Here is a 20,477-nt window from a genome sequence, read left to right on the forward strand (position 1 = left end):
CAGCACATTAGTTTCATCTTCATTGTTTGTACATTCTCTCTTTTCATTTTTGATATTATTAGTTTGGTTTTCTTCTTTCACTTTTTTAATCAAGTTAATCAATCATTTATTGCTTTTTAAAAAAAAAACAACTCCTACTTTCAAGTGCAATGGTTTTCTTGTTTTTTTTATTTTACTGATATGTTCTTTGATTTTTTTTTTTCTGTTTTGGCTACATTCCATAAATTTTGGCGTGTTATATTTTTGTTGTCATTCTCTTTAATGAAGCTATTAACTATTTCTATGATTTATTCTTTGAATCACCTATTCTTTAAGATTAGATTTTTTTAGTTTCCAAATAATTTTTCATCTGTGTTTATGTAGCCCTTTGTTGAACGTAATTTTGTTGCATTATGGAATGAAAGGGTGCATTTAAATATTTCTGCATTTGTTTTTGAAGTTGTTACAACCTGATACATGGTCAATTTTTGTGAAGGTGTCATGTACAGTTGAGAAAACGGTATATTTTTTTCTATTTCCATTAATATTTCTCCAGAAGTTTACATTTAACTGAAACATTTTTTTCATTTCCTTAACTTTTTTATTATTTATTTTGTGGTTAGATTTATTTGGTTCTGATAAAGCAAAGTTGAGGTCCCCCATTAGTACTGTTTTACTGTCTATTTCCTCTTGTAACTCATCTAACTTTTCCTTTAAGAATGTGGATACTATGCTATTTGGTGCGCATATATATATATATTTAGTATTAATTGTCTATGGTACCCTTTAGCAAAATCTAGTTTCCCAGCTTATCTTTTTTAATTAGATCTATTTTTGCTTTTGCTTTGTGATCATGCCCTTTTTTCTTCAGTTGAAGCATAATAGATTCTGCTGTAGCCAATTCTATGTGTGTCCTTCTGTTCCAAGTGTGCTTCTTGTAAAACATATTCTTGAATTCTGGTTTCTAATCTGTTCTGCTATCTATTTGCATTTTATGGGCCCACTCATCCCATTCACATTCACAGTTATGATTACTCTTTATCTCTCTCTATCCTATTTTTACTCTGTTTATCTTTTTGTCTTGTCCTTTTTATCCTGATTCTCCTAAATGTCAGATTTGTTTCTGATCTTTGCCTCCTTTAGTCTCTACCCTTTCTTTTATCATTCTCTCTTCTCTTATCCTCTTCCCCTCCTACTTCCTGTTGGATAAGATAGATTTCTATATTCAACTGCATGGGTCTGTTATTCCCTCTGATCCAATTCCAAAGAGAATGAGGTTTCAAGTATTACCTGCCACTCCTACTCCCCATTTTTCTCTTCCTTGAGTTCCTCTTTTATGTGAGATGATTTTCCTATTTCTTTCTCTCTTTTCCCTTTCTCCCAGTGCATCCCTCTTTCTCACCCCTTCATTTTTTAGATCATACTATCATAATCAGCTCATATCTGTGCCTTCTGTCTATGAATACTCCTTTAACAGTTGTAATAATGATAAAGTTCTCAGTAGTCACAAGTATCCCTGTGCTCTGTTCTTTACCCAGAAAGGACTTTACTCCCCTGCAGGCACAAGTGCTACTGCTCCTCTTAGCCCTGGAATTGTGACCTGGTTCCCTGCTCTTTTGCAGTCATAGGCATTAGTGCTCCTTTTTTTTGGTTTGTTTACTAGTGCTCCTTTTCACTTATATCTGAAAACAGGGGCCCTGTTCCCTTTAGAGTGATCACAAGCAATTCCCTTTATCCTGGATCTGTGACTAGGACCCCTGCTCCCCTGTGACCACAAGTGCTGGTGTTTGTCTTTGCCCTGGAACTTTGACTTGAACTGTGTCTAGACAATGCAAAGGGCTCTGCACCCAGTGCCAGAAAAGGGTCTCTTTTAATCTATTTCTGATCAATTGTCTGACCCCCTTACTATCTCTGCACCTGATGCTGCTGCTGCCATTAGCCCTGCTACTATATCAGCCCCTCCAAGGCCTAATGCTGGCATTACCAAGACAAACACTGCTCTCCAGGCCAATCCCCCCTCTCACAGTGGAATCACAGACCTCTCCTGCTGACCTCCTAAGATGTCCTAAGCTGGAAAAAATGTCTCATCTTGACCTTTTGTTGGCTCCAATATTTCAGAATTCTATTTGAGGTGTCATTTTAAAGTCTTTTGGAGAGGTATGTTGGGAAAATTCAGCAGAATCCCTGCCTCAGCATCACCACCTTGGCTCCAGCTGGCTCCCCCTACTTTTCAATCCTACACTTGGCCTCTCCCCCATCTCACCCAGTTCCCTGTAGGATCTTCTCTTTCTAAGACAACATAGGTCATCTTCTGCTTATTGCTAGCCTTTGATTTTAAGCAGGCACATCACACTCTCCTCTCTGTATCCTGGCTCCCCTCCCTCTTTTTAAGCATCTTGTCATAAGGTAGTACCACCAAAAATTATTGATCCAACTGGAGGCAGGATTTCTGCAAGTTCCGTCCATAATATCCCAGGCACGTCTCTTCATTGTTGCCTCCTTTAAACTTATCTGCTGAATTTGCTCACTCCTCCAGTACTTCAATTGTTTATGATGTTGAAAAAAATAATTAATCTCTTCAGTTCTGGTTTTCTTCCTCAAAATGCTTAAATACCTCTTTATTATTGAATGTCCATCTTTTGTCATTTGTGGTTAAGTTCAGATTTGCAGGGTGTGTCACACTGGGCTATATCTTGAGTTCTATTGCTCTTTAGAGCACATTATTCCATTCCCTTCTATGTTTTTAGGTGGATGAGAAATAATAGTATTACATAATTCTAATTTTCTCCCTTTTGTATTTGAAAGTCTGCTTCCTAACCATTTATAGAGTTAGTTGCTTCTGAATTGAATTGACAAATTTAAATACTATGCATCTTGGAGTCTGCAGTCAAGTTTTTTCTAGAGGTTGTCTATAAATTCTTTCAATTGGTATACCATTTTCTATGTTCAGAAGTTCTGGACATTTACCATTTTTTGTCCTGTAATGTCCTCAGAGAAGACCATGGTGCTTAGGTTTTCTCTGTTTTTGAGATCAGTATGTTTTCTTAACATAGTAAGCATTTATTCTTTTAATGATACTGTTTTTTGCTTTTCCTCTTTTAGATTATCCTCTATAACCAAATATTTACATTTCCAATTTGTTATTTGCTCTTCTGTTTCTTTAGTGAGAACATGGAATTATAGATTCCAGTTTTTCTACTATGAACATTATTTTTCTGCGCAGGTCATAAATTCTTCTCTCATAATTCTCATTACTTTTATGAACCACTTAGGAACTCTCTTCAGCTACACAGAGATAACATGTTGTTTACATATTCTCCTCACATTCCACAGGGTTCCCTGTCTCATGAAACATGAGATAACTTTCCTTTGTTTTGCAATACTTATTCATAGGCTACCAAACTTGATCACTAGATCTCTAGGTCATATTTTCTTCTATTCTTGTTTACCATGTTGGTTTATTCACTTTATTTTTAAGAGTTCTTCTTCTTCCTGAGATCCTCAATAATTTCAGTCTTTTTTTTCCCCTTGTCTTTCCCCTTATTCACTTTCTGACTGTCCCCTCTGGTAGTGGTTTCTTTAGGGGCCCTAAAATTTGCAGTTCACCAGTCTGTATCTCTGGCCCAAGTGACTTGTGGATGATGTACATCTACATGCTACATAGCCCCTCCTCCATGCATAACCGTGGTATTTTGTTTTGGTTATCTGTCCCACTTTTTCTATCCCTCAATTCTCTAGTCCAGTAGTGGCAATTCAGGGCTTTACAGTGTTGGTGCTACAGGTTTGCAGCCCCCACAAAGTTTCTATTCCTGAGAGTCTGTGGTTCCTAATGCAGTCTATAATCAAGGTCTCCATGGCACTGGAAACAGGGAGAGGGTCTGTGGTATGGGATTGAGTTTTGTTGTAAGTCTGTGCAATGTCCTTGGGTGTGCCAGTGCAGCCTCACTGCCAATAGCATAGGAGGTTGGGGATGAGGTACTGAGTAAGCTCAGGATCAGTGAACATCAATTCATGATTTTTGGTGGGGGAAAGGAGTTAACATCTTTTGGAGTTCTAGAGCATGGAGACACCTTAAGTTGCTATATCTTCCATGCATAATTTCCGTTTTAGAAAGATTTGAGAAGTGGTGTAGTTAGAAAAAATCTTTATTCCTCCATTTTCTGATTTTGATGTCTCAGAAGCTATTTTCACTGAATACTGAAGACTCCATTTCTATTTCCACTTTTCTATTTCTGCGTGAGAATGTGCATTTCTCCTCTGAGCCTGACTTTATCTTCTGTTTTCTGCATCTAATTGTAGTGTGTGTAAGTTGCTTTTGGAAAAAAACTAAGACTAAGGACAATTCAGCCAAAACAGTCATATGAAAGAACAAACTATCTTTTTGTTAAACACAGGTTTTTAAGGGTCAGTCTTTCTCAGTATGATCAACATAAAACCTAACTTTATGTTCTTAATAAATTGACTCATTTAAAGGAAGAAAGTATATGAAGGTGATTTTTTGGAAACAATCTATCTATATGCACAATCCGACTCCTACTTCACAGACTCAAAAAAATTCCAATTCTGTTCTAGATGTGTGTAAGAGAAGCACATATCTACCATGAAAGCAGCCTTATGAATATCACACTGGACACTTCCATGCTTTTTCTTCTATATTCTGGTGTCTATAATCCATTATAGAAAATGTCAAAGTCATTCAGTGAGCTGTATTTATAGATAACATTTGTGATTTTTAGAAATTTTCAAAAAAAAAAAAAAAAAAACACTGCTAATAGTGCAGATCTAGGAGAATTCATGGCCATGCATTGCCATGTCCTCTAAACTATCTGTTACTTTGTTGATAAGCTTCATAATATAGTTTTATTTCCCATTCTGAATTATTGTTTTGAATTAAAAAATACAATTTTGGATAGAAACCAGCAAAATTCAGTATTTTGAAGACAACAACTGGTGAAATGTGCTTAACAAAAATGCCTGGATGAAATTCTTAACCAAAACTAAAAGATCATATATAGTACTGGAATTTTTCGTATTGATGATGATAGCACTTATATAGCACTGGAAATTTTCCAAAGAACCTATTATATCATTTGATCCTCACACCTCCTCTTGGAGATGTATACAATTATCATCTCTATTTAATAGATGAAGAAACTGAGGCATGGAAACTTTAAGTAATTTACCCAGGGTTGCTCAAATATTAAGTATCTAAGGTAGGATTTGAACTCAGGTTTTACTCCAAGTCTAATACCCTCTCCAGTGAGCCACATAGCTCCCCTTCACTGAGGCTTTAATATGAATAATTATTAGTATGTTAAGTTACAAAAGAAAGGAAGGAAGGAAGGGAGGGAGGGAGGGAGGGAGGAAGGAAGGAAGGGAGGAAGGGAGGGAGGGAGGGATGAGGAAGGAAAGAAGGAAGGAAGGAAGGAAGGAAGGAAGGAAGGAAGGAAGGAAGGAAGGAAGGAAGGAAGGAAGGAAGGAAGGAAGGAAGGAAGGAAGAAAGAAAGAAAGAAACAAAGAAAGAAGTCTTACTTGTGAGCAGCCACTGCAGCAACAGCTCCCAGCACAGCAGGCTTGGTCACTTTCCCTCCAAAGGCTCCACCAGCTCGTTTCATGTGGCACATGATCCTGCTTCTTGGGACATCCAAAGCAGCAGCTATGAAACTCTGCAAGAGACATTGCCTCATTTTTATGATAGATCAATTTAAGTTGTATAGATGAGATGAAAATTAGAATAATAACTAATTAGATGCATCAGTCGGTTAACAAACTTTTATCAAGTGCTTGCTATATCCCAAGTATTGTGCTAACTTCTGGAGTGACAAAGATGAGGCAGAGGGTGAGAAAAAACATTAACTGTGCTCAAAATAATTTCAGGGTAAATTAAAGAAAACACCAGAGGGAAGGTGTTAGCAGTTAAGAGTAGGACTGCAAAGAGCTCCTGCAAAAGGAGGATTTTTAGCTGTCTTAAAGGAGTTCAGGGAAGCTGAATGAAACTGAGGAGAGTGAGTATTCTAAGCTGGAAAAATGGTCAGAGAAAACATACAGTCAAGAGATGTAGACTGTCCTGTTCAAGGATCAGTCATTGATGCTGGATTGTAGGAAGGAGTCATACTGTAAAAATGTTTAAATGTCAAATAGAGAATATTACATGTGATTCTACAGTTAAGAGATAGTCACTGGCAATTTTTGGTGGCAGTGGATGGAAAAGAAAGACATGTTCAGACCTGAACTTTAAGATAATCACTTTGCCAGCTGAATGGAGGATTGACTGGAGTATGGGGAAACTAAGTAGGAAGATCAATTGGAAGGTGATTGCAATAGTCCAGGCATGAAGTGAAGAACCAGGACTGAGGTTGTATGAGTTCCAGGAAGGGGACATATACTAGAAATGTGAAAGTAGAAATTACAAAACTTGACAACACATTAGATATAGATCGGTCATATGCTGTGAGTGTAAGTAAAGAGTTAGCTGAGGATAACATCAGTGTTGTGAACCTGGCTAACTGAGCATGTTAGTGCCTAAAGAATAGGGAAGATAAGGAGAGGCAAGTATTGAGGTGGGGGAGATAAGTTCTGTTTTGGACATATTGAGCTTGAGGTGCATCCAATTTGAGGTGACCAAAAGGCAACTGCTGATATGAAATTAAGGCTCAAGAAAGAGAATAGGGCTAGATATATATATTTTTCCTAAGAAAAATGAATTAATTCATTAAAATAAGCCAATACATAGATATACAATGAAGATAAATTAGAAATCATAACTGTTACTGAAAATTAAATCTATATGCTACTTAATTCTGGAGTTAAGGCTGAAAAGTTTCATTTCAGGAGAACCAACCAACACATCAAAAATATCTGACATAATTCTCCTTTATCCCCCATGATCCAAAACCTCTGCTAAGGTGGGAAAGATACCTTTTCATATTAATTCTTTGGTATTAAGTTTGGTAATTATAACTTCACAGTATTCAGTTTCACTTCTGTAGTTGTCATTCTTTTCATTTACATTATTATGGCTACTGTATACATTTTCCTGATTCTCTTTACTTGCACAGGTCTAAAATGTAAGATGTAATGGAAACACAGGTAGAATTCCCTTTAATGTAGAATTGTCATCAGCATCTATAATTATTTTTACCACATATGCTTTTGCATAGAATGATAAGAGACAAATGTCTGTTTGAGAGGAAATTAATCTGGGAATAGTGTTTTCTTCTGCTGTTGGAACAAAATTATTATATCTTATAAAACAGAATGATGCAGAAAGTTATACCAAACAGAGATAGTTTAAAATCCTAAATCAAGTTCATATGTCATATTTTCACAATGCATAATTGGCTAATATAGGAAGGTCATACATAACAATCAAACCAATAATTTGGGAAAAGATCTTTCAAACAAAAATGCATATTTTGTGGTTTGTTTCCTTTTGATTTAATTGATATGTAATCCTGTTCTTGGAGAGATAAAGAACCTAGTTCAAGGATTTGTCAATGTAGGAAATGTTTGAATTGTTTTAAAACTTATTAAGGAAACTCCTACACTATTTTGGTTTCTGTTTTGAAAATTCTGTATTTCATCAGTAGTCAATGTACTAGAAAAGAAGATGATAATATGGTATCCAAAGACCAGAGAACCACTATGTCATGTCTGTGATGATATTGTGGTAGGATTCATCAGATAACCAACTTATGTCATAGCCCAAAAAAGGGAAGAAGCTCTGAAAATGTTCCATTTTACCTGAACATAGGTTGGATGCTGCATTCCTGTGTGTATCACCATTTCTTTATCTTCTCCCGTAGGATGTACCAGAATAGTTTGTGTTTCCATATAAAAATGTTCTTGCCCTTCAACACGGACTTCACCTGTCATAACCAGAAGGAAAGAAAAGGAAAATCTTCACAGGGTCATAATCATTTATCATTTTCATTTTATACAGAGAAATCTATATTAGCTTACAATGGCTACTTTATTTCTTTTGAATTAAAGTTATATATTCTGGTCCTGAGTTTATCTGAAACTAGCTCTCTGACCTGGGACAAAAGAAATCATCTCTCTGTGCCTCAATTTTCCTATGTATAAAATGAAGATATGGGTCTAGAAACATTAGGTTGGAGATATATCTAGATATAGCTATATACAAACATAAATACACAGATGCACATGTGTGGATGTGGATATATACACACATATACATATTTATATAGATTAAATTTATGTAGTCTATTTTGGCATATGGTTGGAAAATAACTTCTAGAAGGAGTTTCTTAGAGATTAGATGTTTTTAATCGGATGATACAAAAATAACTAAACCTCCATTTCCTTCATCTTTAGGATGTAGTTGAACTGCATTCACTGAAAAATAACAGCATTTTTGAATGGGGTAGTGCTGATTTTCTCTTACAAGGAGACAAAACAAAAATATCTGTATCAAAATTTTTTTTCCTAGACCATGAAAATCTAAGGGGAAAAAAAATCAACACATCATCAGCCTGTATTTCCAGTCCTAACCAAAGTCTCGTCTATATTCTTCCACACACATCTTCCGTGGAGAAAAGGATGTCAAAGGGAGTATGACTGGGGGGAGGGGTTTATAAAACCTCTGAGTCTATTTCATGAATTTCCAACTGGAATCTGACAAGTCACTGAAGCAGGGAACCTTGGATAGCATTTGATGGTTATGATGAAAGGCAACATAATAAAGCACAAGAAGTACTTAATAGCATCAGGAGCTCTGGGTTCAAATTTTGACTCCATTATGATTCGTTGGCTTTATAACCATGTAAAAGTGTTGTTTTTTCTTTCAGAACTTCAGTTTCTTCATCTGTAGAATGGATACAATAACACTTTCCTTACAAATCCCTTTCTAAATATTAAAATATTAATAAATTGAATTATATAATTAGTTCCCTACATTGTATTTGTTTATTGAATCAATTTCTTATAGTGGACAAAATCTTAGGCTAGGAGTAAGGAAGACCTAGGATGAAAAATCTTTGTCTCACATATATACTAGATGTGTAACCCTGGGCATGTTGCTAAACCTCCATATGCTTAAGATAATAATTTGAAAAACAATTGTTGATCTTCATTAGCAGAGTTTCCTTAGTCTTAAGTTTCTTGCACACATTAAATCACATTCCCAGACTAAAAAGAATGTATCAAACACTGGTGGCCATCCCTCCGCCTGAATTTCATGATGACACTGTCTTCTGGCTCTCCTACCAATAAGACTGCTTCTCCATCTCTTTGTCTACCTCCATATTCTGCACTCTAGTCATATTCCCCACTTTCCCAATCATGAATATCTGACAAAAAATGTGTCCTGAATCTTTTCTGTTTCCTCTTAGTACCCAGATTACATGGCTTCAATGATCATTTCCATACATGTTACTTACAGATTGATATATCCAGATCCAATCTCTCTCTGAATTTACAGTTCACATTGCTACTTCCCTTAAGAACACTTGCAAGTCTCCCATCCAGATAAAGAAAAACTTACCTTCAATTATTTCATCTACGTATTGAAATACTTTGTCGACATTTCCTTTTTCTATTTTCTTCTCTTTAAAAAAAAAGGAATTATGGTTTATGGCATCCTGTGGAGAGAATAATACAAGGGTATACCAATATTTTTCAGAGGAGTTTTAATACATTGTTAGCTGTCCATCCCTCAAATCCCCAAGACCTGTTTCAGTGACAAAAAAGTAAATAGGAGTATGACTTTGATTGGTTCATAAACATCATTTACTCATGCTATGGGCTTATTGAGTGTTTACTCTGGGAAGAGGATTTGAAAGAATACAAAACAAATTAGTACCTATTCTCAAGGAGCTGTTCTCATGCAATGTCACAAATATCCTACGCCCTAGGTCACTTAGTGGTGCCCCATTGCATCTCAGGCAGTCTCTCCCCAAAAGGAATAGATGGAATTCAGAAAACCAATGATTCAGATAAGCTCATGTCACAGAATCGAATTTTACCTCCGTTTCCACCATTGTTTTTTCCACTATTGTTTTTTCCACTGAAATCATCATTGTTTCCACTGGTATGCATACTGCCCAGAGTGCCAGGAGGCTTTCCTTCTCTGTTTTCCTTCCTCTCCTTACCGCTTTCTCCTCTTCTTGCACTTTCAGTTCCTTACTTTCCCTGGCACAAATGGACTCATTCTCTCAGGTATTCATGCAGAGATCAGCCTCACCACAGCCTGACTCACTCTTACTCTTTTCTATAGGGGAGGGGTTCGTAACCTGGGTGGATTCTTTTTTTCTCTCCTGATTTGCACATTTAAGATGTGACCGATAGTTATAAAAATCCATAAAGATTTCATGGGTCCCCCTGTCTAACAGAGATAACAAAAATCCAGTCGGCTTCTTGCCAATCTTCCCAATAATCATTGTGTAAAGCTTTATATTTCCATTTATCTAAGGAGGCAGTGGGAAACAGTGGGAAATGTAATGGCTTGGGAACTAAAGAACATAGGTTTAGATTCTGCCTCTCACTCCCGCTTCTCTGTCACTCTGTTACTTCATTTCTCTTTTTTTTTTTTTTTGTCGCTTTCTCTCTCTCTCACTCTTTCTTTTTCCTCTGTCTCAGTGTGTGTGTGTGTGTGTGTGTGTGTGTGTGTGTGTATGTGTGTGTGTATCTCTCTCTCTTTCTCTCTCTCTCTTTCTCTGTCTCTCTCTCTGTCTCTGTCTCTGTCTCTGTCTGTGTGTGTGTGTGTGTGTGTGTGTGTGTCTGTCTGTCTGTCTGTCTGTCTCTGTCTGTCTGTCTCTTTCACACACCGTCTGTCTGCCTATCTGTCTCTGGGCAAGTCATTAAATCCTCTTGGTGTTTCCTCATGTTCAAAAATGAGAAAGCTAATCTAATGTGCATATATATATATATATATATATATATATTATAGAGAGAGATATAAATGAATAGATGTATGTATGTTATATATGTATAACTATATATAACACAATACACATATATGCATATATACAGTCTCTGCCTCTGCTTCTGTCTCTCCATCTCCCTTTCCTATCCAAAGGAAGGTGAATTTTGATGGCCAAAAGCTGCCTAGCTAACTTGATGGTCTACTGGCTGTATTTCTTTCCCAAAGACCTAAGTTCAAAACCATTTCACTCTGGAGATCATAGACTGGACAACAATAGATCCTTGCCCAAGTACCACTTAATGGCTATTTTTGGACCCTCCTGGCTTAGTGAATGTAGATAGAAACTGTTTCTCTTTTGGCCAGCAACCCTGAGAGTCTTCCCCTCCAAGTTTGATTTTTTTTCATTTTTTTTGGTTAAAGAGGCCATCCCTTGACTCACTTCTTAAAGAGGTCCATTCGCTGAATGGGCATTACCTCACTCAAAGTGAGAAGCTGAAAGACCTTAGCCTAAAGAGCCAGAGTCTCCCATTGCATTCTGGGCCATCTCCCAACATCCTGATGAATATCTGGTCACTGGACCCAGATGGCTCTGGAGAAGAAAGTGAGGCTGGTGACTGCACAGCCCTCCCTCATTCAAATCAAAGTCAACTGCAAGTCATGTCATTATCTACCTGTTGTCATGATTCTCTCCAAGAATGAAGGACAAACATAACAACAACTACCTATCTACACACACACATACACACACACATTTACATGCATACACTCTCACAAATATGCATGCTCACCTAAATAAATATAAAGGCTATTCTACAGTCATATGCTATAATCAGTCTCCAGTTCTTGGTAAAAGACTACCGAAGGACAATCCAGGTCCTATCAGGAAGGGACACAGTTTAATTTTACTTTAATTTGTTTTAATTTTATGGGACTCAGTAGGCAAATAAGTAAAAAATGAAACAGGAAATGAGGCAGGGAAGGACTCACAGAGAGTCTCTAAATTAAGCCTGAAAGAGACTGTCTTGTGACTTCGTGTGTTAACTTCTGAGAAAAGCTCCATCATTTCTACAAGAAAGAGTAGGAAATAGTACGGTTACCTCTATAGTTATGATTCTTGGTTCCATGTCTTCATAAGTAATCTTTACTTTCTCGGCTGCTTGCTTTGCATGGGCGTATGTGTCTGCAGCCACAGTACAGACAATCTGACCCACACAAATCACCTACAATACAACCAGACCTTATCTATCAATCCATGAGAGTGGTCGCCATAAATTTTAAACTCTGCTAAGAGTTTATCCCATTTCCTATAAAACACAGGACAATTAGATAGTATAGTATATAGAATTCCAGACCTGAAGTTAGGAAGGAATTTAAATCCAGCCTCAGACACTAACTGTATGACCCTGGGCAAGTTACTTAAGGCTGTTTGCCTCAGCTCCCTCATCTATAAACAACCATAGCACCTACCTGCCTTGGTTGTTATGAGGATCAACATGAGATAAGAATTGTAAAGTGCTTATCACATGCTGATTTTCCTCAATCATTTCAGTCCTCTTTGTGACGTTATTTATTGTTTTTTGGCTTGTTTGGGGTTTTTTGGCAAAGACACTGAAGTGGTTTGCCATTTTTTTCTCTACCTCATTTTTTACAGATGAGAAACTGAGGCAAACAGGGTTAAGTGGCTTGCCCAGGGTCACATAGTCAATAAGTATCTGAGGCCAGATTTGAACTCAGGAAAATGAGTCTCACTGATACACCCAGCCCTCTATTCACTCAAGCACAATGTCTCTCATATAGTAAGCACTATGTAAATGTTAGCTACTGTTATTATTATCTCCCAGGTCTGTAAATTTTTAGCATAGTACTCAGCACATTGTAAGAACTACATAAATGTTAGTTATTATTCGTTATTACTAGAAATAAACAGTTTATTAATTCAAAACCAGCAGAGATCTCAGTTATTATCTAGGACAACCTCCTCATTTAACAGATGAGAAAATTGACATCTAGAATGATGAAGAGCCTCACTTACAATCATTCAAGCAATAAGGACCAGAGGCATGCTTGGAACCCAAATTCACTTGCTTCAAATTCAATGCTTTTTGAATTGCCCTACACTCATCCAGAAAAAGAACTTAGTTTCCTTCCATAATTTTATTGGATTCTCACAACTGTGAGACAGCAAAAAAATATTGCTATATCCATTTTGAAGCTAAGGAAACAAATCTTAGGGAGGTAAAGAGAATTTCCTAAAGTAACACACATAATAAGTGAATGAATGAAAAAACAAACAAGCGACAAAAAAAAAAAAACCAGTTATTAAGTGCTTACTGTATGCAAAGTACTGTGCTAAACTGGGGATATAAATAGGAAAAGTAAGAGGTCCCCTGCTGTGCTACTGATAGGATTCAAACATAGGATTTGCTCCTACATGTATCTGTATATTATGTACATGGTCTATATGATAGCTACAAAGAAACTAGTCTAGTCTGGACTCTTAAAACAGGATATTTAGAATAGTAAATGGTACATAAGATAATCAATTAAATATGAAGTTCCTCATTGGTCCTAACACAGATAGCACACCTCATTTTCTGCATAAAATATCTCCCCTTCATGGTTATTTTCTCCTGGTACATCTTTAGCAGTTATCACATCAACGACACCTGGGATTTCAAGGGCCTCTGAAACATCGATTGACCTTGGAAAGAAAATATTAGCATTAACATTATAGATTGTGATGCCATGACCTTGACCTTGACTGAGTTGGAGATGTGTGCTAATGATTGTTTCTCATTGCAAAACCAGCAATCTTGAAAATGTCAAGGAAGGTCAGTCTGCTAATCCCACTGACACAGTTTCCCCATTACTATAGCAGGTGGTGGTGGTGTAAACTCTTCTGGGAAGTGAATTTGGGTGAGCTGGAAGGAAGGTAGGGGTACTTGAAGTCTGCTTTTGTAGAAGTCAGTAAGTAGAACAAACTGAAGTTACTGTCTAGCAAAACACTACATGTGGTATTGAACCTTTGCCGTCTGAAATGCTTTGCCTCATAAGTCTATTAGCTACTGATACTGCTACTGATGCTGTCTTTCACTATGGGACCTTCTAGCTCCTCACTTTGTTTCCCAATAGTTGAATCTTAAACTATACGTACTTCATTCTGATCCTTAACTATTCAAGATGTTCTCTTGTGCCCTCTTCCACCTAATGCTTAAATGAGGGAAGGTCCATTCAATAAAGAGAAGAGTAAGAATTTCCAAAACTGAAGACATTGGCATTTCTAGGAAATTGTAGTAGGTGACAAGAACATCAGTAAAGAAAATTCAAAGCCCAAATCTAGCGGTTCTAGGACAAAGGAGGCAGCTCTAAGTTCCTTCCATACAGGCTAGAAAGCCAGATATGGTTGTCATTTGGGATGCAGTTTGAAATAGGAATGAGAACACTTCAATCAGACTTCTAGCCAAAGCTAAAGGTAAAGTATGGAAAAGTTGAGGCACATTTATCAAACCAAATCTATTCTTTATGGACTCAGTATCTAATCTGTTAGCTAGCTCAGTAAAGATTGGTGTAGTTGATACTGGAAGAAAAAAAAGTAGAAGTAGGGGGTCAGTCAAAAAAAAAGGTGAATGGAAGAAAATAATAAGGTAAGAGTGGAGAGAAGAAATGTCTCTACCCTCTCCAGCAACCAAGTTGGATACTGGTTCTTAAAAGACAGATGATGCTAGCAAGGAACTACCCAAAGAAACCAGTAGCCTAAGTAATGCAGGTTACTAGGGAAAGGTAATGATTAATCAGTTAATCAATTGATAAATATTATCAAGTGCGCACTGTGCTAAACTCTGGAGATACTGGGGGAAAAAAAGACATTCCCTGCCCTCAAGGAGGTTACAATTTAATGGGGAAACAACATACAAATTAATATATAAAAATCGAGCTATAGAGAAGATAATAAGAAATAACTGACAGATGAAAGGCACTGGAATTTGCAGAAGTTGGGGACAGCTACAAAAGTTGTCTACAAAAGCTACAAAAGAAATTGGAATTTTAATGGAAACTAGGGTGAAATCATGATGGAAAGAGAGAGTGGAATGGGATATACAGGCAGGAGTATGCTGGTAAAAGCTTAACAACTATTCTACTCAAAAAAATGTTTTCACAGCATACTTTTAAGTTTAATCTGCAGAATTAACATTTTCTCCATCATCTTAAATCTAGAAATTAAAAAAAGCCCAATAAATCAAACCCTGATTTGTATTATTTGCCAATTTCTCAAGTGTAAGGGCTCACACTGAACATTTAATTATCATCTTGCAAAGCCAAGAAGAGCTTGCACTAGCACACTCCTGGGTGCAGTGGACCCAGAGAATCACATGGTTGCTGCAAAGTTAATTATATTACATTTTTATTGCAGTACATTTTAAGTGATTGCAAATAAGAAAGAGAAACCACAATGCCCTTGTAAAATCACTTATAATGAATTGTTATATCTTCATAGCCACTATGTTGTCCTTCAGGCACAGCATGTCCTATCATCTCTGTCTCTCCCCATTGGCTGGCATCATCACTGAGCAGATGTTGTACTTCTTGAGTCATAGGTTTCTTTATAACTTTGTCATAAACAACTTAATTACTTTTTACAAAACTTGAAGATTCATAAAAGGACTCCACCATAAAACTTAGAATCTATTTTTTTAATATTAAGCATATTCAGTCATTTTGCAGGATGTCTTTTTTCTTTACTCACAAGATTTTTGCATGAGCTCTGGTACTAGTCACTACAGCCAGGAGAAGTTCTTCGTCTACTCTGGGTATATCATCATTATAGACAGCTTCCCCAGTGGCATGTTTAAGCCCTGACTGGTGCATGACTGGATGTCCAACTGGATCTTGGGGAGATTGGTGGGGATCTACACACTGGTAAATGAAAAAAAATTAGTCCATTGTAAGACATTTTTATCCTCAAAAAAGAAACCAAAAAAAACATACACAACATTTCTGAGCCATTGATAAACTCCAGGAAAGAAAACAACACCGCACATATAGAGGCAATGGTCTATTACATATCCTTGTCAATATATCAGGTATTTGTTTATGAACATCTGTCATGTACTGAGTAGAGTACTGGACATTTACACTTTAGTTGTGTGATATAGAACACATATACCTGAAAATCATTTAGGGTCCTTTATACAGTAACTTAATAATACCGAAATTTTATGTAGAACTTTAAGGTTCCCATGCACTGTCCATATACAGGGTATCCCTAAATCTCAGTGCCATTTGAATCTTTAATACTTATTAGAGGTATTAAATTTATTTAAATTACTTTGTACAAATACCCATCTAAATATTTGTTATTATCCTATTTGATCCTCATGACAACTCTGTGAGGTAGGTACTATTATCATACCCATTTTACACATGAGCAAACTGAGGCAAACAAAGGTAAAGTTACTTGCTCAGGATCATAAAGTGAGTAAATATCTAACACAAGTTTCAAACTCATTTTCCTTGACTCTAGCAATCTATCCACTACTGTATCCTTCCTCACATGTGGTGTTATATTATTATTATATATGGTGTTATATAAGTAGAATATATAGTATTACATGTCAATATAGAATATTATATAACATATGCCATGTTATTCTGTGTTATATATAGAATTATATATAGGTGACTATATGCATATATACATGTGTATATACATATATGCAACATATTCTTTGTAGAGATACTATGTTCATATAGTGTCCATATTATATATTAATACAAAGGATATCCATATATCTATACAGTGTATATCCATATACAATATGTGTGTATGTGTAATAAGTAGTAGATGTTATATAAGGAGTATTTATATTAGTATATATTAGTATTCTATATCATCATATATTGACATCTGTATATATACTATATATTACAAAAATGATATATACTAGCATTATAAATATGTAATATTATATATGCTATTATATACCTCTTCTTCGTAGTATGCATATAGTATACAGTACAAATATAGTACCCCATACTAATTCAAGGAGGACAGACAGTGCTGAGAAGGCTTGAAGTAAATGGAAGTGATCAGAGTGGAATGAAATTAATCAGGGTAAGCTTCCTGGAGATGAGATCTCCATCTGATTTTAAAGGAGAAACATGAACTGTTAGAAGAAAACAAACAGGATATTTTTGGTGAATGTCTCAAAATAGAAATTTAGCTAAAATTTCCTTGGGTAAAAGCATGAAACAAGAACTGAGAAAGTCACATGTAGATGAAAGTGATCAAATCCACCTGCCTCCAGTAGAGTCCCTAACAGGAAATGTGTTTGCTGAAAATGGAGAGACAGCATGGAGAATACCTACTGCCTCACAACCTCAGGAGTATGAAGCTTCCTCTCTGCTTTGAAATTAAATGAAGCAACAAACCTGGAACATTTGTATTCCCTGTGGAGTTTTGATGGGAAACTCTTCCAGAGCACTTATCGAAGTTTCTGGTATTTCTGGATACATTTTGGGATCCTGAAAAAGGAAAGAAAAATTATTTTGCATTTAAATGTTTTATGAAAATCAAGGTTTGAGGGTATGACTTTGGAAGTAACATTTTCCATTTATTCCCAAGGCTTCAGTTGTCAGTTCTGCTCTGAAATAGTTATGGGTTAATCTGAAAGAACAAGATTTCTGATCTTGAGAGAACTTTAGGCAGAGGTACAATGAGGATACAAACAGTGGTCCCTGGAACCAGTCATAGCATCCCACCCTAATACACTGATCAAAAAAAGTCACATTTATTTAATTGAAATATGATGAGGATGGCTTATCGGTAACCAAATATGAATTCAAAAACAGTTGCTTAAAGATACCCTTCCATCCTAGCTTCCAAAAAATCTTGGTGGAGTACCAAAGCAAAGCAAGCCTCCTCAGTCTGTTTTGGTTGGCTTCCTTGTTCCTCTCTCTCATTCCTGTCTACTGGTCTGACCCCACACAGCATTTCAGTGCAACAATCATTTTCAAGTGCCTAATAGGTTCCTGACTCTTTGCTAAGTCCTAGGTATATAATGATGTATGATAATAGCAAGGTATATTTATATGATACTTGAAGTTTTATCAAATGTGTTTAAATGTCTTATTTCACCTAACCCTCATAACAAACCTATGTGATAGATGGTCAAAGTATTATTCTTATCTCCATTTTACAAATGAGGAAACAGAGTCAGAGGTGCTAAAAGTAACCTGTCTTTTTAAACATATCTTTTATTCTGAACTTAAGAAAAAAGGGTATTTCTATATACACAGCAGGACAGAAAAAGAGGATTCAGTTTGAAACTATGAATCTCCATTTCATACCATTTCCCGTGTTTCCTTAGTGCATAGTAAGTCCTACACATTATGTTCAAGACTGAACTCTATGCCTCTTCTTCCTTCTCAGTCTCCTTCTGCTCTCTTCTGTGATTTTTTAAAAAAATGTTATATTGACCATCCTTTGGGGATAGGTTGGAGATTACATTCTCTAATCTACCTCTCAACGAAAAGATGGAAAAAGGAAAGAAAAACCACCATCACAAATAAGTTCAAATAAGCAAAAGAAGTTAACACAGTGGCCATGTCCAAAAACGTTTGTCTCTCCGCTTTGTGCCCATTATCCATCAGGAGACAGCTAACATTCTCCATCCTAAGTCTTTTGTAGACACAATTGGCCATTGTGATCAGAGTTAAGATCAGAGTTCTTAAATCTTTCAAAATTGTCTTTCTTTACCATGGTGTAGACTTATATAAATTGTTCTTTTTCTACTCACTTTAATCGTCATAACCAGGCTTCTCTGAAGTCATGTCTTCAATCAGTTCTTATGGTGCAATAATATCCTATTCCATTCATATACCATAATTTGTTCAGTCATTTCACAACTATGAAAGAGGTGATGATAACCATATATTCTAGTTCTTTGCTTTTCTTATTCCCACCCCTTGTCATTCTTCAGGATTAATAATCTTTTATGACTATACCCTTCTCTGGTATTATTCTCTTTTAACACGATACTCATCCCAATGACCACTTGTTTCCTTGTTGAATTGCATCTTTTTCTACAACAATCTATGTGTTCAACTCTTCTTTGTACATTTCAAATAACGGATTCATCCAATGCCCATTCTGCCCTCATTCTTTCATCATATTTGTATATTCTTCTTACACACCTTCAAAATGAGAAATAAGTTCATCCCCTTCTTTTTCACACCATTTTGTCCTCCCTTACTTTCCTATCTTAAAACCCCAAGGACAAAACATATTCACCCCCATTCTCTTTGTTTTTCTTGTTTCTTCTCCCTCTATTAGAATTGTTTCACTACATAATGATGCAGCTGATTCCAGTTAATCAAATAAATTTACCTGTGTAGGTTTCTGTGCCCTTCTGTGATTATATTTTAAAATTCTTACTCATGTCTGGGCTCTGCATCAGAACTGCTTGAATGTCCTCTACAACATTAAATATCCATTTACCTCCCTTTTAAATTGTATCCAGATTTACAGGGAAGTTATTATTGGTTTTAAACCGGTAACTTTTGTCTTTGTCAATATTGCATTCCAAGATCTCCTCTGGTTTGTAATAGAAGTAGCTAGATCTTGCTTGATCCTGACTAGAGTTTCTCGGTAATTAAACTTTTTCTCTCTCGATGATTGCACGGTTTTCTGTTTGAAATGAAAGCTGTGATGTTCCAAGAACTCTTGCTTTTAGGGTTCCTTTCAGGAAGATTGGTGATTTTTTTTAACTTAACTTGTCCTAAGTGACATATTCAACATCATATAGCTAACATGCAGAACCAGGATTAGAATGGGAAGGTCTTTTGACTGATTTTTTTCCCACTATGCCCTGCTGCTTTGGGGATAAGATGAGAACTTTGAGTAAATGGCAAGTTCTCAATGGGAAGTAACTCAAATGTAATATATAAGAATTAGATGTTAATTCGCTGATAACTGAATAATTGAAGTAGTGGTTTAAGTCAAGAAAAATTATAGAGGAACTGAACTAAATGAGCTCCAACTAACATAAATGGGAGTAGATAAGAGTCATTGTGCAAATACAGTGATGGAGGGGGAGAGGTCAGTGAATCTCTTACAATGAGCAGTTTCCATTACCAAAGATTAATGAACAAAAATTAAGAAAAGAATGTGGAAATGAAGGAGGCTTGTCAAAGGAAAGGGTTTCTGGGTGCATGTATGGATGACATTTAATGTTTTGTAGGTCTCTTCAAGTAACAACAGAATTAAATTGGGATATAGTCTGCATCACTCCATTGGTGAATTGCATGCCAAGTTGCAAATGAAAGTTGTATTAAATTTTAAAGTCACAAAATATAAAGTTATGTCACTGGGGGTTGACCGTGGTTTCTGGGGGAAATATTAGGGCAAATATGTAGGTACAGTTAAGATGCCTTTTTCCATTTGCATTTTCAAGATATCAGATAGAACTATTCACTTAATAACTAAAGAAAATGGAACCCATACATTCTGCATTTGGTACAGGCTAGTATTTGGAACACTATGAAAATACACTTAAAAGGTTTATAAAAGGGGGTGGTGGTGTCTTTATGAGGATCCAGGTGAAAAGGTCTTAAT

General features: G+C 36.1%; 1 protein-coding gene across 5 annotated transcripts in view; it reads right to left on the reverse strand.

The window, feature by feature from the left end:
• The window catches only part of LOC140506074 (aldehyde oxidase 4-like), a 120,231-nt gene that overhangs the window by 33,973 nt on the left and 65,781 nt on the right, over positions 1–20,477 (reverse strand). For all 5 annotated transcript variants that reach the window (XM_072612832.1, XM_072612833.1, XM_072612835.1 and 2 more), the window contains 7 exons: positions 17,294–17,386; positions 15,609–15,778; positions 13,451–13,565; positions 11,962–12,084; positions 9,485–9,581; positions 7,723–7,847; positions 5,512–5,645 (listed from right to left, as the gene is read on the reverse strand). In XM_072612832.1, the coding sequence (XP_072468933.1) occupies positions 5,512–5,645; positions 7,723–7,847; positions 9,485–9,581; positions 11,962–12,084; positions 13,451–13,565; positions 15,609–15,778; positions 17,294–17,386 (857 nt within the window). The remainder of the gene's footprint in view (positions 1–5,511; positions 5,646–7,722; positions 7,848–9,484; positions 9,582–11,961; positions 12,085–13,450; positions 13,566–15,608; positions 15,779–17,293; positions 17,387–20,477) is intronic.

This window comes from Notamacropus eugenii, chromosome 5 (assembly GCF_028372415.1).
Source record: "Notamacropus eugenii isolate mMacEug1 chromosome 5, mMacEug1.pri_v2, whole genome shotgun sequence".
Classification (NCBI taxonomy): Eukaryota; Metazoa; Chordata; class Mammalia; order Diprotodontia; family Macropodidae; genus Notamacropus; species Notamacropus eugenii.